Genomic DNA, 24,134 nt, shown 5'->3' on the forward strand with positions numbered 1-24,134 from the left:
GTCTGTCCCTGCCCCCCCGTGCCACTGTCCATCTCTCCCTCCCCCCGCGTGCCACTGTTCATCTCTCCCTCCCTCCCTCCCCCTGTGCCACTGTCTGTCTGTCCTACCCATGCCCACACATCCAGAGCCTGCCCGTCTGGCTGCCATGTGGGGTTCCTGTGAGTGGGTCGTGAGCCATCGCGAGGGGGGCTGGGGCAAGTTCAGTGAGACGTTTGGGTCTAACCCACGGGGTGGGGGAGCCAGAGTTTGCCTCCCCAAGTGTCTGTGGGGGAGAGGCAGGTTCCCCAGCCAGCGCCTCCCTCTGTGCAGCGGGGGCAGGGCTATGAGGGGACCTCGGCAGACCCTGGGGACCCCTCCAGGGCTCAGGCTCCCCCCCCCCCCGCCCTGAGTGCTCCTTCCCCCCAGGGGCCCTGGGGTGGGCACCTCGCTGCCCTCATGGCCCTGGGCAAGCAGCCCCCAGAGTCAGACACAGCAAGGGGGACATGGGGCTCCAGGAGCCGCCCCTCCTCCAGCCCCCCACCCCAAGACGGGATCCTGATGGGGCCCTGACTTGGGGGGGCTGGCTGGGGGCCTGATTCTGGACCCAATAGTGGGGGATTGGGGTGGCAAAGGGCCTGTGACTCCTGACACCAACATGCAGAGCTGGGGGGGGGTGAGACCCTCCCAGCCCCTCCCTGCCCCCACCTGGGGGAGCTTGGCAGCCCCTCCACACACACATTGAGCCCCCCCCAGCGTTGTCACAGCAACCAGTGGGCGGGGCTGAAAATGCACCAGCCAAGAGCCCCATTTGGGGCCAGCCCCCCCCCCCCAGCTAGGGCCAGAGCAGCTGCTGCCACCTGGTGGTCTCTGAAGGGGACGAACCAGTTGCCAAAAATGGAGTGGGGGGTGCTGGGAAAATCCCTCCACCCCCGACTGGGCCTGCCCCAGATTTGCCCAGGGAACAGACCAGACCCGGCTTGCTGGGGTGGGGGGTTTATTGGAAGAAAAGCCCCGCGGGGGGCAGAGCATCCAGGATTCAGAGCCCCCCCCCCCCCGCTGAGAGGGAGAACCCCCAGCACAGACCCCCCCTTAGTGGGGGCCCCTCCCAGGAGCACTGGTTCAATCCACCCCCCCCCCCGGAACTGCCTGTTCCCCAGGCACCCCCCTCCCCCAGGAGCAGGACAGCCGGGGAAACCGAGCCCAGCCAATCCTAGCAGCTCCCCGCAACAGGCTCGCGCTCCTGGCTGCAGAGCAAGGGGGGGGGCAGGAGGGGGGACAAATCCAGAGACTGGCGGGGGGGCAGCCTTGATCCCAGGAGTCCCCTTCTGGGTCAAGGCACTGGTGGCCCAGGCAGGGGAAACGAAGCAGGAGGGGAGAGAGGGGGAGGGGGGAGATCAGGGTGAGAGGCTGCCAGAGGTGCTAGGAGGGGGGGAAAGCGGGGGACTGGGAACACTGGGGGAGGGGCAGCTCAGGAGTGCAGGGGGATGCTGCAGGAGAGGGGAGAAGGGGCCCGGGGGCTGAAGGGAGTGGGGAGGTGGCCGGGCGGGGGAAGGCCGGGGGGCTCTGAGGGAGGGGAGGCGGGGCTCTGTGGGAAGGGCTGAGCCGGGGGGGGCGGGGGCTCGAGGGGGCTTGAGGTCCCTTGCGGCGGAGCACGAAGTCGAAGTTGGCGGCTGGATTCATGGCATAGAAGGCGTTCGCTCCATCGGGGATCAGCAGTTCTGGAGGGTCAGGGGAGAGCGTAAGGGGGGGGCGCAACCGTGCCAGAGCCCCCTCACCTGCTCACAACAGTGCCGGCCCCGCCCCCTCCACCCGCCTTCGCCCCCAACCCCTCTGACACCTCCCCTCCCCCGTCGTCTCACCCCTCCCCATGCGCTCCCCCTTACGGCCCTCGAGGCTAGCAACACCCCTGCCCTGCCCCGATAACTCCCCTCCCCCGCCGCCTCATCCCCCCGTGCTCCCAGCTGCGCCCCCCTCACCTCTGCCACCCCCCAGCAGCTGCAGGAGCTGGAAGTCTCCGGGCGGGGTCCCCTCCAGGCTGTGTTTCTGCAGGGCTCGCAGCACCACAGCTGCGGTCTTGTCCTGGCTGGTCAGCTGGGCGGGAGGGGGCGCAGGATTAGGGGGGGCGGGGCAGAGCATGCAGGGTGGGGACACAGGGCAGCAGGGCAGGTCAGAGGCAGCCCCCCCCCCCCCCCCCGCCGTCCAGGGGCAGGGGCCTCGCAGGGCGCCCTCACCAGGATGCTCTTGTAGAGGCTGCCCTGGGCGTTCTCCAGGCTGACCCGCACGATGCACGAGTCCGCCCCCTGCTGGTTGTAGAGGGGCGAGCAGGGGCGGCGGGCGAGGGGGGAGGGCGGCTCCTCAGGGGGGCAGGCGCTCAGCGGCAACTCCAGCAGGCTCTGTGCAGGAGGGGGGAGGGGGGAAATAGGAGCTGGTGAAAGAGCTGTAACACCCCCCCCCCGCTGTAACCACTAGTCCCCACTCCCCCCCCCCACAGAGCTGGGGTAGAACCCGGCTGTCCTGGCTCCCAGTCCCCCTCCCCCCCCATCACTGGAGCCCAGTAGGTACCAGCCTTTGCACTGAGGCAGGACGGCCGAACCCCCCTCCTCCCCCCCCCACTGCAGCCGAGTCTGATCCACCCTGGCTGGCCCCCACCCCTCAGTACCTTGCAGAGGGGCCCCATCAGCTCCAGCAAGCCAGGGGCACTGGGCCCCTCATCAGCCTCGCAGCTGCTGCCGATGCCGGAGGGAGAGATGCCGCTTTTCGGGGAGGGCAGCCGGGGGGGCAGGGCCTCGGCCCCCAGCAGGAGCCTGGGGGGATACAGCGAGGGTGAATGGGCAAGAAAGGGCTGAGAGGGACTGGGGGGGGGGAGAAGCTGCCCCCCCAATTCTCCATCCCTCTCCAGACGCCAGTTCTGCCCACCACAACCCCCCCAAATCCCTGCACCTCTAGCCCCTCGCCCACATGAGTGTGGGGATTTTGCTAGTAGTTTTATGACTATGAGGGGTGCCTCAGTTTCCCCATAGACACTGCCTAGCCAGCCACGAGACTGACAAGAAAAGGGAGGCAAAGCCTGCCAAGAAACGCCCCTCGGCACCCCGGGAGCGGAGCAGGATCAACCCCCTCTGAGTGGGGGATGTAGGAAGCCAGAGAGAGCCCCCAAGGGAAACTGAGGCAGGCTGGCCACACCCAGAGGAGTAACCACTCTCAAGCTCACTGGGCAGCGCTCCTGGTGCCCGTAGCTACTGTTGCTCAGTGGGGGGAAGCTGCTCACAGACTCCGCCTGGAGAGCCCAGGCCTGCGAGCGGCGCGAGGCCCAGGGCACCCCGGAGACGCCCGTCGGGCAGGAGCACGGTGCTGACGGTTCCCGGCCGGCCCGGCAGGGACTCACGAGCTGAAGCGTTTGCTGAGGCTGCGTCTCACACGGGGCGAGCTGGGGCAGGAGTCGGCCGGGGGCTCGATGAGCCGTGAGATCCGGTAGCTGGAGAGGGGCATGGGGGGGGGGGTGTCAGGGCCACAGCTGTCCTGCCCCCCGGCTTCTGCTGCTCTCCTGTCCTTGCACCATGGAGGGGGCAGCTCCCCAGGGATTCCCCACTCTACCCCTCCCCCACTGCCCCCCTCAGGCCTCCCTCCTCAGACTTCCCCCCACTGCCCCTTCCCCATAATCCCGTCAGGCCTCTTCCCTGCCCCCACTGTCCCCTCAGGCCTCTCCCTGGCCTGGAACTCCCTGCTCTTTGACACCCTCGTTTGCCTCCCCCCTGTGACCCGTGGCCCCCACCCCCACCTCGGTACCTCTGCTCCTCCGAGAGCCGGCCCTGGCGCTGGAAGGCGGCCAGGACAGGGGGGTTGGGGCGCAGGGCGTAGCCCCCGCAGGACGCCTGCAGCCGCTGGATCCGCAGCAGGATCTCTGCCTCCTAGGCCCGGGCACGGGGTGAGACGGGGTTCGGGGCTCCTGCTCCCCAGCTCCCAGCCCGTCCCCGCCATCTGCCCAGCCCCCCACCCCCTCCTGTTCCCCATTGCCCCCCAGCCTCCCATCCCCCCAGCTCCCATCCAACATCTCACGAGCCCCCTATCCCCATCCTCCCCCAGCCTCCCCTCCTCCCCCAGCCTCCCATTCCCACAACCTCCTCCCCCCTCCCGTCGGTCCCGTGTGCCCCCAGTCCTCATTGTCACCACCTGCCTCCTGTCCACCGCCCCCCCCAGCTCCCATCCCCCAACTCTCCAATACTTCCACCAATAGATCAAAGACCCCTGGAGTCGTGATTCCTAGTGCTCCTCCCCCCCCAAGTCCACTGGACCCCACCCCCTCCCTCTGCTCTCCCTGCCAGCCCCCCCACCCCCTCCCGCTGCTCTCCCTGCCAGCCCCCCCACCCCCTCCCTCTGCTCTCCCTGCCAGCCCCCCACCCCCTCCCGCTGCTCTCCCTGCCAGCCCCCCCCACCCCCTCCCGCTGCTCTCCCTGCCAGCCCCCCCACCCCCTCCCGCTGCTCTCCCTGCCAGCCCCCCACCCCCTCCCGCTGCTCTCCCTGCCAGCCCCCCCACCCCCTCCCGCTGCTCTCCCTGCCAGCCCCTGCCCCCACTCACCTTCCGTCTCTTGTCAAAGTTGATGAGCCCCCCCTGGGTGGAATGGGAGAGAGAATGTGAGCGGGGGTGGGGTGCCCTGTGTTTCCATTTGGGGGTAGCCTGGGAAGGGGCAGGCCCTAGGGGGGGTACAGGGCCGGGCTGAGCCCGGGAGCCCCCGCTACTCACCTCCAGGAGATCCGGGAGTGCCGTATCCAGCATGACCAGATCTGTCAAGAAGGTGCCGAGGTACGGGACAGTGCCCGGGGGGGGCGGCTGGAGGAGGTAGGGTCCAGGTCACCCACACAGCTTGGGACAGCCCCGCCCCTCTCCCCCCTGCTACCCCATCCCCACTTGCCCCCCGAGCTCTGCCGGTCCCCTCAGTCCTGACCCACAGGCCCTGCCCTCCCAGCCCTGGGCCCCCCTGCCCTCCCAGCCCTGCTGCTCCTGCTCACTCCCACGTCAGGGCCCCAGTCCCCAGACAGAGGCCCCATCGCTCACCACGGGCTTCTCCGGGGCAGTCGGTTTTGGAGTCACTTTGCGGGGGGCGCGGGGGCTGGTGGCTCGGTCGGGAACGCCCTGGGCAGCATCTGCCTGTGCAGAGACGGGACCGGCAGGGCTCAGCAGAAATAACCAGCAGGCGCCTCCGGTCCATGGAGCAAAATCCCCCTGCCTGGGCACAGCACCCCACGGGGCCCCCCTCCCCCACTGAGCCCTCTGCCCCACGCCTTGAGCCCCAGCACCCCACGGCACGGCCCCGGCACCAGGTACCTGCAGCAGGATTTCCCGGCAGCTCAGGTGGTTCTTGTCGTCCGAGAAGATCTGCGAGAGCTTCCGGAAGGTGCCCATGGTTTCCCTGGGGGAAACCGAGGCAGGATTCTTTCCACAGATGCACCCGCAAGCCCCTCCCCCAATCCTCAGGCCCCCTGCCCCCTCCTGACACCATCCTCACCCTGGCACCCAACGTACCACCCCGTGCTCCTGCCAAGCCACACGGGGCCAGGGTCTGAGAGCTGCCGCTCCCCAGCGCTGGATGGCCCCCGCCCGCTGTAACAGCACCCTCCCCCACAACCCTCAGCACTCACCGGCTGAGGGCGGCCCAGGTCCTCTTGAGCCGGTGCACGGGGCTGGACTGCAGGGCGGAGAGCACGGCTCGCAGGGAGGAGAAGTTCCGCAGAAAGAAACAGTGCTGGGGGGAGAAGGGGAGTCAGTGGCGTTCAGCTGCCCCCCCAGCCCTGCTGGAGGCATCCCCAACCCCCCACACCTCTGCTACACAAGTCCAGAAAATACTGGACTCCCTCTCCCAGCCCCAACCTCCCCCTTCCTTACCTAGAGACATGCCCCACGGCCTCCCACCCCCTCCGCGGTGCCCTGCCCCCACCTGGGCGATGGCGACCCACTTCTCCAGCAGCCGGGCTCTCTGCGGCGCACGGAGCTGCACGTCCCCCAGCACAGAGGCGCTGACGCAGCCGGCGACGGCGTTGAACTGGGCCACGGTGGCGCGGACGCTGGGGGCGGCCCCCTCGCCCCCCTTGCGGTCCCGCTGCGACCACACACAGCCCAGGCAGTGGAACGGCTGCACCCGGACAAACAGCTCCTGGGGCAGAGAGGGAGCAGGGGAGGGGGGCTGTGCCTCGTGCCCGGGCACAGCGAAGGAACAAAACCCAGGAGTCCTGGCCCCCAACCCCCCCCCTCGCTCTAACCACTAGCGCCCACTCCCCTCCCAGAGCTGTGCACAGAGTGCAGGAGTCCTGGCTCCTAGCCCCCCTGCTCTAACCACTAGACCCCACTCCCATCCCAGAGCTGGGAACCCAGGAGTCTTGGCTCCCAGCCCCTGCACCCTCCTCTAACCACTAGACCCAACTCCCTTCCCACAGCTGGGAACCCAGGAGTCTTGGCTCCCAGCCCCTGCACCCTCCTCTAACCACTAGACCCCACTCCCTTCCCACAGCTGGGAACCCAGGAGTCTTGGCTCCCAGCCCCTGCCCCCTCCTCTAACCACTAGACCCCACTCCCATCCCAGAGCTGGGAACCCAGGAGTCTTGGCTCCCAGCCCCTGCACCCTCCTCTAACCACTAGACCCCACTCCCTTCCCACAGCTGGGGAGAGAACGTAGGAGTCCTGCCCCGCAGGCCCCACTTACTACATCCATTAGTGTGAGCTGTTCGGCCACCTCCTCCGCACTGAATGACAGGAGCTCGGGGGGCTCCCCACAGCCCTCTGGCCCCCCCTCAACCCCCAACGCCAGCAGACCAGCCCCAGGGGAGTCACAGCCTGCAGGGGAGACAGCACAGGGGCCTGTGAGGGGGACATGAGCTGAGGGAGTCTGGCCAAAAGGTGGGCAGAGGCAGGATCAGGACAGGCGGAAGAGGGGCTGTAGCCAGGGGAACAGGTGTTGGTGGAAGGAGCCGGGAGGGGGACAGGTGCTGGGGGGTTGTCATTGGGGGACAGGCAGAAGCGGGGCTTGTAGCTGGGGAACAGGCGGAGGCGGGGGACAGGCGGAGGCAGGGGATTGTAACCAGCAGACAGGGGAGGCAGGAGTTGTAGCTGGGGGACAGGCAGAAGCGGGGCTTATAGCCGGGCAACAGGCAGAAGTGGTGGTAGTGGGGGGGGGGGGGCTCTTACCCTCAGGCTCCACCTGTTCCCCTCCTGGCTTCTCCTGGAAGCTCTGCAGTAGCCCTTTGGCCCGCACACACCCCTCTGAGCCTGGGGCTGCCTGGCTCAAGTAGCCATGGAGCCGGCGCAGGCTGGGGTGCTGGGGGGGGTCCCGGAAATCTTCAGGGTGCTCATGCAGCCAGAGCTCCAGCACCTGCAGCACGGCCCTGGAGGGAAGGGGGGGATCAGTCCTGGCAAAGGGGGCAGATCAAGCTCTGAGGCTCTTCCCTCTAGGGCTGGGGAGGTCCCTGTAACTCCCGGAGCTGGTCTGAGACCCCCCACACGAATCCAGAATAGCCCACTGGGTTGGGTGGACAAGAGCCCCACCACAGCCAGGCCTGCAGGGCTCTCGCCTCCCAGCCTGCCCAGGGACTGGGGTGGGGGATCCCCAGTTTCACTTGTCCAGGGCCGGGGGGGGGCTCCCATATCCATGTCCCCAGGGCGCACCTTCCAAGTGGGGGAATCTCAGTGGTTACCCCGGGGCTCATCAGTTGGGGGGGGAATACAAGCAGCACCCCCCCTCTTGGGACTCACCTGTCGGGTCCCAGAGGCAGCAGCAGCTCCAGCACCTGGCCGGGGGTGGTGAATGCGTGGTAGGTGGCCAGGAAGCTGGGGACGTAGCCAGGGTCGCCCTCCGCGCTGGCAGAGACCAGGCCCCTCACCAGCTGGGGCAGGGTCCCAGCGCGCAGGCGGCGCAGCTTGCAGGTGCGGTACTGCACGAAGGGGCAGGGGACGTCTGCTGCAGCCTGGAGGGGAGGGGGAGCAGCGGGGGGCGGTGAGAGATTGAATGGGCAGAGAGCGGGGCGGACGGACAGATGGAGCGTGAGAAAGAGAACAGAGGGTGTGAGGGAGGGAAGGAAGGACAGACAGATAGCCGGGGCGCCGGGTACAGAGAGAACGAGACAGAAGCCTAGAAGGAATCATTACATGCTCCTCTGGGGTGGAGCATGGAGGCTGATGCTACAGGAACCCCTGGCCTGGAACAGAAATGCAGCCACCTCTGGGGTGGAGCACAGCGGCTGTTTGTAACAACACTGCGCAGCAGCTTAAGTCCGGCTGTGAAGAATTGCAGCTCCCAGTGAAAACGAATGACCCAGCACCCCCTGCTGGGCTCCCTGCCACCCCCCTGTAGCTGGTGCTGCCCCCCCCCCCCGTACCAGCAGGCAGGGTCCGCCGTTGGCTGCTGGCTCCGCCCTCACCCGTTGCAGAGTGACACTGTAGACGGCCCCATCTTCCACCTCTTCACCCCACTCCTGGAGGGACTCCTAAGGGGAGAACAGACCTGACCTAGCCAGCACTCACCACACACAGAGGGGGTGCAGCTGGGGAGCGGCAGTGGAGTCTAATGGTTAGAGCAGAGGGAACTGGGAACCAGGACTCCTCGATTTTCATCAGTGTTCCTTCTCATTTTTTACAGCCATTTGTAGAATGAACATTGTTATGTGCACCAACATGGGGGTGCTGGGTGGTACGGGCGGGGCCGAGGGGTTCGGGCTGTGGGAGGTGGCTCAGGGCTCGGCTAGAGGGCTGGGCTGAAAGGGGGTGAGGGCTCAGGCTAGGGGTGCAGGCTCTGGGGTTGGCCACACATGAGGGGTTTATGGTCTGGTGCAGGAGGGGGTGAGGGCTCCCACCAAGGGTGCAGGCTCTGGGGTGGGACAAGTGATGTGAGGTTTGGGGTGCAGGCTGCCGTGAGCCTGTGGCTGGGAGAGGGGATTCTCTCCTCCCCACAGCAGCACCTGGGCTGGGGGAGAACAGCTCCCCAGCTGCAGCCCTGCACACCCCATCTTGCTCCCTGCCCCCCCAGCCCTTCCACTCTCCAGATCCTTGGGGCTGGGCGTCTTAGAGGGAACACTGTTTCTGTCCCTAGAGCTAGGAGGACAGTGAGGTCTAGGGGTTAGAGCAGCATGGGGGGCTGGGAGTCAGGACTCAGGTCCTCTCTCTGGCTCTGCCACAGATGCAATATGTGACCCTGGGTGAATCTCTTTGCCTTTTGGTGCCTCAGTTTCCCCCCATGTATAATACCACCTCTCACAGGAGCCAGGGCCCTGACACTTGGGAGGTGCAAATGCAACTTCTGTAGGTGTCCCCAGAGTGATGAGGGTTAGTGGGGGCCCCTCACCCCACCCTGTGTGCAGCCATCCTGCGTCTAGGGCTCCGGCAGTTGGGGTGGATGGTGGTGCAGTACCGCCCCTGCCTGCGGGCGGCGCCTCACTCCACCTGCGCCCAGAAGCGGGGGAAGAGGTTCGGGGTGTGAATCTACAGGACAGATGGGGAAACTGAGGCACGGAATGGATTTGGAATAGACTAGAACCAGGGGTCCCCATTGCACAACGCACGGGGGCGGGATGGGGGGGGACTTGGCTGCCCTGGACGCCCCCCACTCCCCTTTCTACCCGCGGCTCAGGGAGCCAGAGCCGCCCAACCGGTCCAGCCAGGTCAGCGCCCCCCCCCTCCCCCGCAGCGCTGCGGGCGGTTCTGCTCTCTACGCTTTCCCCCGCCCTGCCCCCCACCACAGTCGGAGGCGGGAGGAGGGGCGCTGCCCTCCCCAGGGGTCGCAAGTCGCCCCCCCCCCGCGCTCAAGGATGTGGGGCTGGCGCCCGGCGCCCCGATCCCCATAGGGCGGCGGGTTCCCACCTGGGAGTGGGAGAAGTGTCCCCCCCCTCGCTTCGCACCCCAGCGCCCCTCCCCCGTCACTCAGCCGCCCCCCGACACTCAGCGCCCCTCCCTCTGGCACCCATCCCCCCCCCCGGCCACCCAGCCTCCCTCCCCCCGGCCAACCAGCTCCCCCCGACACTCAGCGCCCCTCCCTCTGGCACCCATCCCCCCCCCCCGGCCACCCAGCCTCCCTCCCCCCGGCCAACCAGGTCCCCCCGACACTCAGCGCCCCTCCCTCTGGCACCCATCCCCCCCCCCCGGCCACCCAGCCTCCCTGCCCCCGGCCAACCAGCTCCCCCCGACACTCAGCGCCCCTCCCTCTGGCACCCATCCCCCCCCCCCGGCCACCCAGCCTCCCTGCCCCCGGCCAACCAGCTCCCCCCGACACTCAGCGCCCCTCCCTCTGGCACCCATCCCCCCCCCCGGCCACCCAGCCTCCCTGCCCCCGGCCAACCAGCTCCCCCCGACACTCAGCGCCCCTCCCTCTGGCACCCATCCCCCCCCCCCCGGCCACCCAGCCTCCCTCCCCCCGGCCAACCAGCTCCCCCCGACACTCAGCGCCCCTCCCTCTGGCACCCATCCCCCCCCCGGCCACCCAGCCTCCCTGCCCCCGGCCAACCAGCTCCCCCCGACACTCAGCGCCCCTCCCTCTGGCACCCATCCCCCCCCCCCCCGCACTCAGCGCCCCCGCCCGCAGCCCAGTCGCGGGATCGGCCCCCGGTCCGATGTCCCTGGGTTCACCCCCCCCCCCCCCGGTACCATGGACGCTCCGGCGCCGGCGCTGGATCGCCGCGTCCGCCCTTGACTCGGCGGCGCCGGGAAGGTCTCGGCGGCTGCAGCCCCGGGCGGGGAAGGGCCGGGCCACTGGCGGGGAGGAAGGGGGGGTTGCAACGCAGGAGTCCCGGCCCCGAGACCCAGCGGGAATCAGGACGGGGTGTGGTTGGGGGCTCTGAGCAGGAGCCGGGCAGCCTAGCGGAGAGACTGTGGGGCACCAGGGGCGCTGTGGGGCAGGAGCCGTGGGGCAGGGCTGAGGGGCACCAGGGGCGCTGTGGGGCAGGAGCCGTGGGGCAGGGCTGAGGGGCACCAGGGGCGCTGTGGGGCAGGAGCCGTGGGGCAGGGCTGAGGGGCACCAGCGGGGCTGTGGGCAGGAGCTGTGGGGCAGGGCTGAGGGGCACCAGGGGCGCTGTGGGGCAGGAGCCGTGGGGCAGGGCTGAGGGGCACCAGGGGCAGGAGCCGTGGGGCAGGGCTGAGGGGCACCAGGGACGCTGTGGGGCAGGAGCCGTGGGGCAGGGCTGAGGGGTACCAGGGGCGCTGAGGGGCAGGGCTGAGGGGTGGGAGGGATCCAGGGTTGCGCGGATGCAGCTGACGCTGGGGGGCCGCAGCGCGGCAGAGGCTGGATGGAGTTTCTGGTGCTCGGTGCCCCGGGAGAAGATGCCGCCTGGGGGTCACAGCTTGGGCCAGCCGGGCAGGGGCAGAAGAGTTGCCGGGGAACACAGGCTGGGGTCGAGCAGGGGCAATGCCCTGGAGGACCACCCCCATGCTCCACTGCCACCGTTGGGGGTCCCTGGGGCAACATGGGGGCACAGCGGGCTGGAGGGGGATGTCCCATTCCAACACCCCTTGGGGAAACCTGGCTTCCTCTTCCTGGGAGGGGGCACACCTTGCTGGGGCCCCTTTCTGCCCCGGCAGTGGGGCACTGGGGGTAGTGTCTTGCCAGGGGCACTCGTCCAGCTCCACAGAGCCGCCGCTGCTCAGAGAGGGACAGGTCCAAGCCCCCTTTCTGATGGGGGAGACTGAGGTGTGCGGGGGCAAAGAGGCTTGGGAGGGGTTGGACGCTCGGCCCCCACAGCACTGCGGGTGGGATGGAGGGGGAGGGTTAGAGGGTCAGGGGTGGAGCAGAGCCTCCAGGGGAAGAAATCGGCCACTGGGCCCCCCCAACGGCGAGCGGCCCTCGGAGTACGGTTTCCACAGCCAGCAGCACCAGGGGGTGCCATGCTGGCTAGCAGGCCCAGCAGGGGGCGCTCTCCCAGGCAGTGCTAGGGGGCGCTATGCTGCCGGGGGGGGGGGGGAGAGATCCCCGTCACTCTCCCAGGCAGTGCTAGGGGGGCTATGCTGTGGGGGGGGCTGGGAGAGATCCCCATCACTCTCCCAGGCAGTGCTAGGGGGGCTATGCTGTGGGGGGGGAGGGGAGAGATCCCCGTCGCTCTCCCAGGCAGTGCTAGGGGGCGCTATGCTGTGGGGGGGGAGGGGAGAGATCCCCGTCGCTCTCCCAGGCAGTGCTAGGGGGCGCTATGCTGGGGGGGGGGGGGGGGGAGAGATCCCCGTCACTCTCCCAGGCAGTGCTAGGGGGCGCTATGCTGGGGGGGGGAGAGATCCCCGTCACTCTCCCAGGCAGTGCTAGGGGGTGCTAGGCTGCGGGGGGGGGGGGTGAGAGATCCCCGTCACTCTCCCAGGCAGTGCTAGGGGGGGCGCTATGCTGTGGGGGGGGGAGGGGAGAGATCCCCGTCACTCTCCCAGGCAGTGCTAGGGGGTGCTAGGCTGCGGGGGGGGGGGAGGGGAGAGATCCCCGTCACTCTCCCAGGCAGTGCTAGGGGGGCGCTATGCTGTGGGGGGGGAGGGGAGAGATCCCCGTCGCTCTCCCAGGCAGTGCTAGGCTGCGGGGGGGGGGGGGGGGTGAGAGATCCCCTCGCTCCCTGGCGGAGCTGGCCCCAGGGGGCACTTGCTGGTCCCGTTGCGGAGGGGGAGGGGATGCCCGGCGCACTGCACGGAGCCAGGGCTGCACAGCCAGAGCGGCTTTATTGAATCACACAAGCACATGGGGGCGATGGGGGGCGCCCCTCAGGGCAGGGAGGGGAGATGCTTGGGGGTCCCAGGGAGGGGCCGGAGCAGGCACTCAGAGGCAGCCGGGAGCATGCGAAGGCCCGGCCAGGGCTGGGCACAGTTCACCCACTGCCTGTGGGAGGGGGCACGAGGAGAGGGGGTCAGAACATGTGGACCAGAGGGGGCAGGGGGCTGCTTTTCTCCCTAGGGCGGCGGAGGGGAGGGGCCCAGCTGCAGGGAGGCCCCAGCCTGAAGGGTGCACCATGGGGCAGGCCCCACCCTCCCCAGCTAGCTCAGGGGCCCTGGCAAGGCTGCGAGCAGCCCTGACCTTCATCCTGGGGGCAGGCGCTCCATGGGGCTGGCGCTGCTGCCCCAGGGACCCTGACCCACGGTGGGGCTGGGGCGGGTTGGCAGGAACTGGGGTGGCCAGCCGCCAGCCCTAGGGGGCACAACATGCAGGGGGCTCACAGTCAAGGGCCCTGGGCGGGAGCCAGCTGTGCCTTTAATTCCCTAGCAGTGACCCCACCCCACCAGGGGGGCTGAGCCCCGAGGCTGGGGGCTCCCCCTGCCGGGCTGGCTACAGCTTCCCCTCCTTCTTCCTGGGGCGGTTGCGGCGCTTGGTCTTGGCCTCGATGATCTGCTGGGACTGGCGCTTGAGGGCGGCTCGCGTCACCACGTCGCCATCGTCGTCCCCGCTGGCGTCCTCGTCTGGGGACAGATGGGGCACGGCTGGGGGTGGGCACGGGGCCAGCAGGCCTCACCCTCCGCCCACACCTGCCCCCGCCTCCCCCGGGACACCCCCACTCCTCCCAGCCCCCCACGCGCACCCCTTGCTTCCCTCCCCCCTCCCCAGCACCCACTGGTACACCCCTTGCTTCCCCCACCCTCCCTGCCTCCCCAGGCCACAGGAACCCAGTGCCCAGCGGGCTCCCCCCTCACCATAGTACATGTCCTGCTTCTGGGCCACGGGCAGCCTCACCCGGACGTTGGCGCTGGGCAAGCGCCCCTCCAGGTTGGCATGGAACTGGAAGAGAGGGCAGGGTTAGCGCCTGGGGGCCGGCGTGGCGGGAGAAGGGGAGCCCCGGCCCAAGCCCACCTCCTCCTCGGCCATTCTCTGCAGCAGCTCCTGGTGGTCGTGGTCGGCCAGCCCAGCCAGCACCTTCAGCAGCTTCTCCTCCGTCTGCGCCAGCAGCTCCAGCACGTAGTCGCTGGCGGCCTCGTCCGGCGGCGCCCCGGCAAAGCGCCCGCTGTCCTGGGGGAGATAGGTGCAGGGAAACTGAGGCACGAGCACAGGCAGGGGCTAGCCCGAGACCAGACAGGACCCAGGCGCGGCCCCTTCCCGTGTTCAGCCCAGGGCGTGGCCAAGGGCCCCCCGGCTGGCAGCACAGGGCAGTGCAGGGCACAAACTGCTCCCCCTGGCAGCCTACAGGGGGCGCTGTGCCGGCCAAGGGGCTGCCTGCCTGATCACTCACCAGCCAGATGTGCTGCACCTTCTGGGCCAGGTGCTCCACGGCCGCCTTCGCCCCCAGCAGCACCCGCGTCACCTTGTCCAGCTGCCCCTTGGCCGCGTCGCGCCGCGTCTCCTCCTGGCGCAGGTGAGCGCGCAGCTCCTCCAGCAGGCGCTGGGCCCTGGGGAGTGGGCAGCGTGGGCACCGGGGCTGTGGGCCCTGCCAGCCCTGGGGCAGGGCCAGAGAGCTCCTACCCTCAGATCCTGCCAGTGCAGGGGAAGTTTTTGCCCCCAGTCCCCCACTCTCACCCCTAGCCCCCACGCCCCACACAGAGGCAGGGACAGAACCCGCCTGCTCTAACCACTAGCCCCCACGCCCCACACAGAGCCAGGGACAGAACCCGCCTGCTCTAACCACTAGCCCCCACGCCCCACACAGAGCCAGGGACAGAACCCGCCTGCTCTAACCACTAGCCCCCACTCCCTGCGCAGAGCCAGGGACAGAACCCGCCTGCTCTAACCCCTAGCCCCCACTCCCTGCACAGAGCCAGGGACAGAACCCGCCTGCTCTAACCCCTAGCCCTCACTCCCTGCGCAGAGCCAGGGACAGAACCCGCCTGCTCTAACCACTAGCCCCCACTCCCTGCGCAGAGCCAGGGACAGAACCCACCTGCTCTAACCACTAGCCCCCACACCCCACAGAGCCAGGGACAGAACCCGCCTGCTCTAACCACTAGCCCCCACTCCCTGCGCGGAGCCAGGGACAGAACCCGCCTGCTCTAACCACTAGCCCCCACTCCCTGCGCAGAGCCAGGGACAGAACCTGCCTGCTTTAACCACTAGCCCCTATGCCCCACAGAGCCAGGGACAGAACCCGCCTGCTCTAACCACTAGCCCCCACTCCCTGCGCAGAGCCAGGGACAGAACCCGCCTGCTCTAACCACTAGCCCCCATGCCCCACAGAGCCAGGGACAGAACCTGCCTGCTCTAATCACTAACCCCCACTCCCTGCCCAGAGCCAGGGACAGAACCCGCCTGCTCTAACCACTAGCCCCCATGCCCCACAGAGCCAGGGACAGAACCTGCCTGCTCTAATCACTAACCCCCACTCCCTGCCCAGAGCCAGGGACAGAACCCGCCTGCTCTAACTCTCCTCAGACCTGAGAACTGAACCCAGCACTCCTGGCTCCCAGCACCCCCGATTCTAACCTGAGCCCCCCATGTACTGAGGGGTGGGGTGGGGGGGCTCCTGCCTTTACACACCAGTGGGAGGGGGGCTGGCACTCACCCTGTCACCTGGGCGTCCCCCGAGTAGAGGAGGCCCTGCAGCTCAGCCTGCAGCGCCTCCTCCTCCGCCCGCAGCTGCACCAGCGCCTCCTCGTTCTGCCTGGTCAGCTGCTCCAGCTGTCGGCTGGTCTCTCCTTGAGACAGGAACCGGCTCACCACGTCCTGCCGGGGAGGGGGTGTTGGAGCCCCCGGGGCCGTACCAGGCCCCTTCTGCCCCCCTCTGCCAAAACGGCCCCTCTGGGGAGCGGGGGAGGCAGGACTCCTACCCCCATCTCTGGGCGGGGAGTGGGGGCTAGTGGTTATTGCAGGTGGGGGAAGTGGGAGCCAGGACTTCTGGGTTCTTTCCTCCAGCAGGGTGGGGAGGGCACAGCCTGGCTGTCCTACCAGTGTCCCACACCCCTGCAGAGATCAGTGTGTGGGGCAGGACAAGGGCAGCTCAGGTGCCCCGTTGGCAGGGCCCCCCCGGCCGCCCCATGGCTCGCTGTCCCGGGCGGGGCCGGCGCCTGCGGCTGTTCCCGCTCTGGTTCCCAGGGAAGCCGATAACGGAGGTCGCTGGCCGTGAGCCAGCCTGTCACCATGGCAGCGGCTCCGGGTGAGCGGCATGGGGCGGGCGTGAAGGAGAGCGCCCCGCTGGCACCGACCTGCTCCCCGAGGGCCTCGGCAGGTGCCACTCCCCTCCTCCCCAAGGAGGGGCAGCTTGGGGGAGGGGCCATGCTGGCACCAGGCCCACGGTCAAACCCGAGGAGGGCGCCCCTGCCCACTGCTAGGGGGCGCTAGCGTGTGGCTGGCAGCGGTCGGGGATGGGCAGGTCGTCTGGCTGCCACGTGGCAGTGACAAGGGCCCGGGGCCACGAGCGAGCCATGGGGTCGAGGGCCCGAGACAGGGCCTGGGACCGAGGCCTGTGCCAGCTGCCAGGGGAGGTTGGTGGGGGAGATGCGCTGGGAGCCAGGACTCCCCAGGAGGGGAGCGTACCTAGTGGTTAGAGCCCAGGGGTATGTCACTGGGCAGGGACCCTGGGGTGGCGCTGGGGGCAGAGCTCTGTTCAGCCTCTCACCCTGGAGCTGGTGACCCCAGTGGCCACTTTGATCCTGTCAAAAGTCTCCTCCACCGCCACGGAGCCCAGCAGCTGCCTGGCGCGGAGGCTGGAGCCCTTGCTGCGCTGGCCTGCGCTCAGCAGCTCCTCCGTCTGCAGCGGCAGGCGGTCCCGCAGGGCCTGGGGGCACACGCGGCACTCAGACCCCCCCGCGGCCCCTCCGCCAGCGCCAGGGATCAGAGCAGCTGGGCCGGACCCTGGGAAATGAGCTGGGGGGGCAGTGCGTCCCCTACCCCCACCGGCCACGGGGGGCCAGGGCACGCCGACCGCTCCCCTACCCCCCACCGGCCACGGGGGGCCAGGGCACGCCGACCGCTCCCCTACCCCCCACCGGCCACGGGGGGCCAGGGCACGCCGACCGCTCCCCTACCCCCCACCGGCCACAGGGGGCCAGGGCACGCCGACCGCTCCCCTACCCCCCACGGGGGGCCAGGGCACACCGACCACTCCCCTACCCCCCACCAGCCACGGGGGGACAGGGCGTGCCGACCACGCACCCCCCACCAGCCATGCAGGGACAGGGCGTACCGACCGCTCCCCCACCCCCCACTGACCATGAGGGGACAGGGCACACCGACCACTCCCCTACCCCCCACCGGCCACGGGGGGACAGGGCGTGCCGACCACGCACCCCCCACCGGCCATGCAGGGACAGGGCGTACCGACCGCTCCCCCACCCCCCACTGACCATGAGGGGACAGGGCACACCAACTGCTCCCCCACTGGCCACGCAGGGAGCCCCCAATCCTCCACTGGCCACGCGGGGACAGGGCGTGCCGACCACGCCCCCAATCCCACATCCCCAATCCCTCACCGGCCACGAGGGGGCAATGCACACCGACCACGCCCCCAATCCCACGCCCCCAATCCCTCACCGGCCACGAGGGGGCAATGCACACCGACCACGCCCCCAATCCCACGCCCCCAATCCCTCACCGGCCACGAGAGGGCAATGCACACCGACCACGCCCCCAATCCCACGCCCTCAATCCCTCACCAGCCACGAAGGGGCAATGCACACCGACCACGCCCCCAATCCCACGCCCCCAATCCCTCACCGGCCACGAGGGGGCAATGCACGCCGACCAGGAGGGGCAGCCACTCAGGGACAGGGCGCGCTGACCAGCCCCTGCCGCCCCCACCGGCCAAGCCCAGATTGTGGCATTAGCAGGACAGGCTGGAATGGGTCCCACGGAAACCGCTCTGGGTGGCCCTGGCCCAAGGCAGAGTTTTCCCCCCCATCCGCCACCACCCACAGCTGGGCAGACGGGGGTGGGGGAAGGGACAGACGCGCCCCAAGGGTGGGGACTGCCAGAGGCACCGCATCAGCCTTAGCGGGGGAGCTGGGAGCCTGGACTCTCCCCCAACGCGGGGAGGGGAGAGGGGCTGCCCAGGGTGGGGGCCAAGCCCCTGCCCCTCCGGCCTTACCCGTCTCTCCACCCGCTCGTTCTGCGCCCTCCTCTCCTCCGCCTGCTTCTTCAGCTCCATCAGCTTCACATCCCGTGTGTACCGCTCCCGGTAGAGACTGTCCTCTCGCAGCTGCAGCTGTTCCTGGGGGGCATCAGCGCTGGCTTAGCCCCCAAGGGACGAGCCGGGGGGAACAGAGCAGCCAATGCTGCTGCTCACCAGCACAGGGCAGCTCTGCAGCTGGCACGGGCCTCCGGGCACTGAGGCAAGAAAGGTCGAGGGGTACAAGACTATGAGCCCCCTGGGGCTGAGCCGGGACGGAGCGGGCCCCCCCAGGGCTAAGCAGGCATGAGGGCCCCCCCCGAGGCTGAGCCGGGAGGTGGGGGCTAGAACGACCCATTGGCCCGCACTGATGTGGGGGGAGGGATATCCACGCTGATGCCCCAGGAGTCTGCCCTGCAGGCCCCTGTCCCACTGGGTGCTGAACTGAGCCTGCATTTCCCCCACCCCTGCACCGGCAGCCTCCCCATGCCCTGGCAGCATCTCGCCTGCACCCTCCTGCCACCCGCCCGTACCCTGGTGCCCCGCCCCCGCCCATACCTTGGCGGCGTCCCGCGTGGCCTGTGCCTCCGCGTTCATCGCGTGCAGACCACGGAGCTCATGGCGCAGCCGCAGGGTCTCAGCTTCCATCGCATCCAGCTGGGGCTGGGCCGTCCAGCTCTGCTCCTGGGGGGCAGCAGCATCAGCCCCTGAGGGCAGGGATGTGCCCAGATCAGAGCACCCGCCTCCCAGCCTGGCAGGTTCCCGGGGAGACCTCGGCCAGCAGCCCCTCCCTCCGGGGAGGTGACGGGGAGGAGGGGCCCGACCCCCAGAAGCTCTGGGGAGTAGGAGGAAGGGGGATTTCTCTGTACAGCCCCCCCCCCCCATGGCGCCCCCACCTGCATGTGAGCTTTGAGCTGGCGGTACAGGCTGGTGATGTGCTCTGCCTCCTCCACCTTCAGCCGGGCCTTCTCCAGCTGGTTCTCCAGCCTGCGCAGGGCCTGGGCGGGAGAGGGACGGCACCGAATCACCCACCCGCTCATCAGGATGTGGGGAGTCCCCTCAGGTGGCTGTTCCCAGGAGCCCGCTGTGAGCTGAACTGAGCCCCCGATCGGGCTATCCGGGACCGACTGTGCTGCAAACAGCACCTGCCCGGCCGACAGGCAGGAGCCAGCGCTGAAGGGGTTCCGGCCTAGCCTTGTGCCATCCCGGAGCCCAGCACCCTCCTGTCGCGCCCTCACGCCCCTCGCCAGGGTCTGTTTGATCCCAGAATTCCCCCTGCTTTGGGAACAGGCATCCCGTGTGCTTGGCAGAAGCTGTGCCTTTGGGAGGGGCCAGAGCTGCTCCCCAGACACCTGGCAATGTGGGGCAGGGCCAGAGGGGTAGGAACACCCCTTCAGAAGTGCCCTGCCTGCTGCCTGGGCCCAGGGCTGCTCAGCGGCAGATGACGCCTGTCTGTTTGCCTTGGGGAGAGGAGAGGGGTTGGCTTCCATTACCTCTCCCAGAGGCTCATGGGAAGGAGGCTCTGGCTTGGCATTCCGGAGACCAGGGTTCTAGCCTGGGCTCAGCTACGTCCCTGCTCCGTGCCTCGGTTTCCCCATGATTCTGACCCTGCTTGGGAAGCACAGGAGGAACTGGGACAGGCCCGTGTCAGCAGGGGGGTGAGTCTGCCATGGCGGCCAGGCTCAGCGATCAGACTCCAGCAGCCTTCGTGGCCTCCCCAGCATCACACTAGAGACATGGGGGGGGGGGCGAGGCAAGGACCAGGAGAGGTCAGCAAGCAGCAGGATGGGCAGAGCCCGAGGGCACCAGCTGCTCAGCCAACAAAACTGCCAACGGTTAGCGACCCGCCCCTCCCGATGGGGCTACAGCTGGCGTCCCAAACTCCCTGCCCACCTTGCTCCTCTTGAGCATTAGCTGGGCCAGAGATACCGTAATACACCTACTATTAGTGCACAGTGCCTGGCACAATGGGCTCCTGAGCCACAGCTGAGCTCCAGGGCACTACCGTAATACACCTAATAAACCACGACCAGCATGCAGCACAGACATGAACCTGCCCCATTGGCTAAAGCGCTGGGTGTGGAGTGTGAGCGCTGCCCGGTGTGCAGGGGTCAGCCTGAGCCTCCCCACCTGCTCCCCAAACGCCCCTCTCACCTTGGCTGCCTCTGTGTCACCTTCTTCTACCTCCTGGAAACCCCGGGCCTCCTGCAGCTTGGAGTCGTACTGGAGCTGCAGCTCCTCCAGCCGCCGCTTCCTCACCTCCACCTGGTGCTTCAGGTCGTTCAGCCGGTTGATCTTCTCGCAGAGCCGGTGGTTGATGAACTCGATGGCGCCCTCGGGAGGGGAGAGGAGGGACAGGGCCAATCGTACAGGCCAGGGGTTTTCCTGGGCAGCCGCTCGGCTCGATGGCTCGGGCTGGGACCCCACTGAAATCTCCCACCCACACTGCGCCCACAGCTTGAATCTGCCCTTCCCTGGGGACCAGAAGAGCTGGGCTCATCCCCCTCCCCCGAACCCCATGGCTTTTTCAGACACTACTGCCTAGTCACCTGCCCTCTAGCCCAACCTACAGACCACGGTCATCTCAGCCCTGGGCTCCCCTCATTCCCAACCCACAGCCCCTGGCACCCCAGCTCTGGGCTCCCCACATGCAGCTCTCCCTGTGCCCCTCAGTCCCAATCTGCAGCCCTTGCGCCCCACTGTTTATGCCCTGATGTTTCCCCCCCCCCCCTCTAGAAAGGCGGGCCTGGAGACTGCACGTCCGTAGCCACAAACGGCTTGGCTGGCACATGCACAGCACAAAGCCCCCCCGGCGTACCTCTCCACTTTTATTTTTCAGGGAAGCCTTCTCGGCAGCCCGGTCCCGGAACACCTCCTGTATGATCTGCTCATCGCCCTGCAGAACACGAGAGGGCTGCTGTCACCTCAGGCAGCGCCACCCCGACCAGGTGACACTTCACGTCGATCTGTGCAGCAGACGTCCCGGCTCCTGGATACGCCTGCCCCGGCCGCTCAGACACATGCTCCATCCCGCTGACCAATGTGGTCTCCTGTTTCTCTTGTGCCTCCCCAGCTGCCTGCCTGTTCCCCCCACCCCCCAGATCCCCATCAGCTCCTGGTTGATGGTCTCTTTGTTCTGTGGTTGTGCATGGCTGGGGCACCTGGGTGCTACCGTAATACACCTAAGAAATAATGTACAGCACCTGGCACTTTGGGTCGCTGGGCCATGGCTGGGGCTCCTAGGCCCAGCTGTAATACACCTACTAACTTACAGTGCCTGGTACACCCTCACCTGCACACCCCACACACTTCCCTGCATCCTCCTATACCCCTCACTCATCCTCACACCCACATACACCTCCCCCCCACACCACCTGGTGTCTCCCGCACCTGCGCACCCCAATACACCCTGCCACATGCTAGTAAGACTCCCGCCCGCCCCGCCACATAAACCCCTCAACACTGGGCCCGATCAAGAGCTGAACCATCTCGGGGGAGCGGGGAGGCTGCAGCTGCTGCTCTCCGGCTCAGGAGCATCTGACATGCCCCCTGAAGGGAGCGAGGCCACGCAGGGTGGTGTGGTGCTCCCTGCTGTCCCCCTCCCAGGGGCTGCTCACCGCCACGAAGGCTGCCAGCTTCTTGTGCAGCTTCTTGTTCTCCTGCCGCAGCCACAAGATGGACTCCTTGTTCTTCTTGATGGTCCACTGGGAGCTCTCGTAGAAAGCCTTCCGGTCGCCCTCTGCCAAGGGTGCAAAACAGCCCCGCAGCGGGGAGGTGCTAAGACAGGCAGCGGGGACACTGCTGGCCAGCTCCTTGGCTCTCGCTGGCATGGCCAGGACTCAGATGGGACGCCCCGGGGGACATGCTCTCCCCTCTGGGCCAGCAAAAGCCACAGCCCCTAGGGGGCGCTTAGCAGCCAGATGACCGGCAGCTGAGCTGGAGAAAAGCCAGCCCATAGGAGGGCTCCTCTGAATTCCTCCTTTGGGCCATGAGCTCTGAGGCCTGGGGGACACGCATGGGAAATACAAGGTCCACACAGCTCATCACACAGGCTCTGAGAGCAAACAGCTTCAGAGGAAAGTTCAGGAAACCCTCCTCAACAGCAGATGAGGAATAACATCCCCCAGCCCACCCCGAGATCTGTGATGATTTAGCTGGGATTGGTCCTGCTTTGGGCAGGGGGCTGGACTCGATGACTCCTGAGGTCTCTTCCAGCCCTGGGATTCTATGATCTTCTCTGGTCTCTAAGAGCTTGAGTCCAGCTGGGCTCTATCCCTTCCGATGCTCTTTGTTAGCACGAACTGTTCTAGCTCTGAATCTTCTTATCCACAACCAGTCCCTCTTCTAATCCTGCTGTTTGCCATCCAGCGGCAGGGAGTTCCAGTGTCTATAGATGCCGTGAGCAAAGCACCTCTGCTCAATTTGTCACCTCTATCTACTCCTAGAGGATGGAGCACTGGACTGGGACCTCAGAGACCAGGGTTCTCTTCCTCACTCTGCAGCTGGGCAACCCCACGGAAGCCTCGGCCCTGCTGTGCCTCAGTTTCCCCTTCTGTAAAATGGTACTGACCACCTTTAAATGGATTTGTGCTTGAAGGATGAGAAGCACTACGTGACCTAGGGACTATTATTTCTCAACATCCCCTGGGATTGGATTTTGCTGTGTCAAAAGCTGTTGCCAGAGGGAAGAATTTAACTCTCTGCACCCCACGCTATGACCTGGCTTAACAGCGCACTGCAGGCAGCTTGAGCTGAGACGGAAGCACCAGTGCAGATGGAGATCCACATGTGGGGCCCTCCCCCCTTTCTGAATGCTGACACCCCGCAGCCTTTTCTGGCCTGCGCCCAAGACAAAGGCCCCCTCCACCTCCCACGTTGCTGAGGAACAGCTACATACCTAGGAGCTGTATCTTATTCTGCATCTCTGAGATCTGCTCGTGGACTGGGGGCTTCACCCCAGCAGGGCCCAGGGTTGCAGGCATGGCGACAGCAGCCCCCTGGCTCTAGGGAGGAACCGGAGAGCAGAGAGGCAAGGCACAGAGGCAAGCTCGGGCTGTCAGAGGAGCAACCTGGGCAGGGAGGGGGACACCTTAGAGTGGATGGGGGCACCCTGGAGCAAATGGGGGCACTCTGGGCAGGGAGGGGGGCACTCCGGAGGGGGGGGTGCACGTTGGAGCGGAGGGGGCACCCTGCATCAGAAAGAGGATCACCCAGGAGCAGATGGGGGAGTGGGAATCCTAGAGTGGGGGGGGGCACCCTGGGGGGTGCACCTAGAGCAGGAGGGCTCCTTGAGCAGGGGGGGGCCGGGGGGAGGGTCCCTAGCGCGGGGGGGTCCCTAGAGCGTGGGGGGGTCCCTAGCGTGGGGGGTCCCTGGGGGGGGGCGGGGGGAGGGGTCCCTAGCACGGGGGGGGGAGGAGAGGGGGGGCCGGGAGGGAGGGGTCCCTAGCGCGGGGGGGTCCCTAGAGGGGGGGCCCGGAAGGGGGGGGCCTAGAGCGGGGGGGTCCGGGGGGAGGGGTCCCTAGCGCGGGGGGGGCGGAGAGGGAGGGGTCCCTAGCGCGGGGGGGGGCGGAGAGGGGGGGGCCGGGAGGGAGGGGTCCCTAGCGCGGGGGGGTCCGTAGAGGGGGGGGCCCGGAAGGGGGGCCCTAGAGAGGGGGGGGCTGGGGGGAGGGTCCCTAGGGCGGGGGGTCCCTAGAGGGGGGGCCGGAAGGGGGGCCCTAGAGCGGGGGGGGTCGGGGGGAGGGGTCCCTAGCGCGGGGGGGTCCCTAGAGGGGGGTCCGGGGGGAGGGGTCCCTAGCGCGGGGGGGCCGGGGGGACGCGGGGTAACAGCCCAGCCGCACCCCGTGGACGCTTCCCCGCCCCGCACCTGGCCCGCAGCCGCCTCGCCCCCGGCCCCGCCCCGCCCCGCCCCGCTCTCCATGGCAACCAGCTCTGATACAAAGCTCCCCATTGGCCGCCTGGGGGAGCGTCTGGCGGGGCATGATGGGAGGAAGGTCGCCCCTGTCTTTCCGATTGGGAGCTCGGTCCCGGGGCTGCGCCAGCTCCCTCCCATCCAATGACGACGATGCGGAGACGCCCTCTGGTCCCGCTTCCCAGTGCCACACTGTTGGGGGGGCCTGGGCCCCTTTTCTATCACTGGCAGGGCAACTTCCGCCACACTCAAGGTGGACACCGGAAGCGCGGCGCATTGGGGCCTCGTC

General features: G+C 68.0%; 2 protein-coding genes across 5 annotated transcripts; both read right to left on the reverse strand.

The window, feature by feature from the left end:
• Positions 1-970: 970 nt before the first annotated feature.
• Positions 971-11,919, reverse strand: RGL3 (ral guanine nucleotide dissociation stimulator like 3). Of its 3 annotated transcripts, none has more exons than XM_075902338.1 (17): positions 10,601-11,913; positions 8,386-8,451; positions 7,721-7,932; positions 7,157-7,353; positions 6,675-6,805; positions 5,913-6,128; positions 5,617-5,720; positions 5,303-5,387; positions 5,033-5,125; positions 4,721-4,807; positions 4,556-4,588; positions 3,766-3,887; positions 3,365-3,454; positions 2,639-2,783; positions 2,211-2,372; positions 1,956-2,070; positions 974-1,697 (listed from the first exon to the last, which is right to left on the reverse strand). In XM_075902338.1, exons 1-17 carry the CDS (start codon positions 10,601-10,603, stop codon positions 1,399-1,401), a joined length of 2,160 nt encoding a protein of 719 aa, XP_075758453.1. In that variant the 5' UTR covers positions 10,604-11,913; the 3' UTR covers positions 974-1,398. The 3 variants fall into 3 exon arrangements, with proteins under 3 accessions (XP_075758454.1, XP_075758453.1, XP_075758452.1); XM_075902337.1 differs by having other exon boundaries at positions 975-1,697; positions 8,344-8,451; positions 10,601-11,912; XM_075902339.1 differs by lacking the exon at positions 6,675-6,805 and having other exon boundaries at positions 971-1,697; positions 5,303-5,362; positions 8,344-8,451; positions 10,601-11,919.
• A 699-nt stretch (positions 11,920-12,618) lies between these two features.
• On the reverse strand, positions 12,619-23,823 carry ODAD3 (outer dynein arm docking complex subunit 3). Of its 2 annotated transcripts, none has more exons than XR_012896654.1 (14): positions 22,835-23,194; positions 21,555-21,676; positions 20,756-20,833; positions 20,092-20,271; positions 18,834-18,935; positions 18,496-18,621; positions 17,917-18,039; positions 16,450-16,608; positions 15,397-15,557; positions 14,134-14,290; positions 13,758-13,913; positions 13,601-13,685; positions 13,048-13,369; positions 12,619-12,996 (listed from the first exon to the last, which is right to left on the reverse strand). XR_012896654.1 is itself a non-coding variant. In XM_075902340.1 (14 exons), the coding sequence occupies exons 2-14, from the start codon at positions 22,917-22,919 to the stop codon at positions 13,239-13,241; spliced, it is 1,665 nt and encodes a 554-aa protein (XP_075758455.1). In that variant the 5' UTR covers positions 22,920-23,006; positions 23,801-23,823; the 3' UTR covers positions 12,619-13,238. The 2 variants fall into 2 exon arrangements, 1 of the variants encoding a protein (XP_075758455.1); XM_075902340.1 differs by adding an exon at positions 23,801-23,823 and having other exon boundaries at positions 12,619-13,369; positions 22,835-23,006.
• Between the last annotated feature and the right edge of the window lie 311 nt (positions 23,824-24,134).

This window comes from Pelodiscus sinensis, chromosome 19 (genome assembly GCF_049634645.1).
Source record: "Pelodiscus sinensis isolate JC-2024 chromosome 19, ASM4963464v1, whole genome shotgun sequence".
Classification (NCBI taxonomy): domain Eukaryota; kingdom Metazoa; phylum Chordata; order Testudines; family Trionychidae; genus Pelodiscus; species Pelodiscus sinensis.

Bases quoted from the DNA above. Each gene is read 5' to 3' on its own strand.
- ODAD3 (XM_075902340.1), bottom strand. From the start codon at position 22,919: ATGCCTGCAACCCTGGGCCCTGCTGGGGTGAAGCCCCCAGTCCACGAG. The intron at 18,622-18,833 runs GTGGGGGCGCCA...GCTGCCCCCCAG, and splicing joins AGCTCAAAGCTCACATGCAG to GAGCAGAGCTGGACGGCCCA. The intron at 15,558-16,449 runs GTGAGAGGCTGA...CCTCCCCGGCAG, and splicing joins CTGGGGTCACCAGCTCCAGG to GACGTGGTGAGCCGGTTCCT.
- RGL3 (XM_075902337.1), bottom strand. The intron at 6,806-7,156 runs GTAAGAGCCCCC...TCTCCCCTGCAG, and splicing joins GGAACAGGTGGAGCCTGAGG to GCTGTGACTCCCCTGGGGCT. The intron at 2,071-2,210 runs GTGAGGGCGCCC...CCTCCCGCCCAG, and splicing joins GCCTCTACAAGAGCATCCTG to CTGACCAGCCAGGACAAGAC.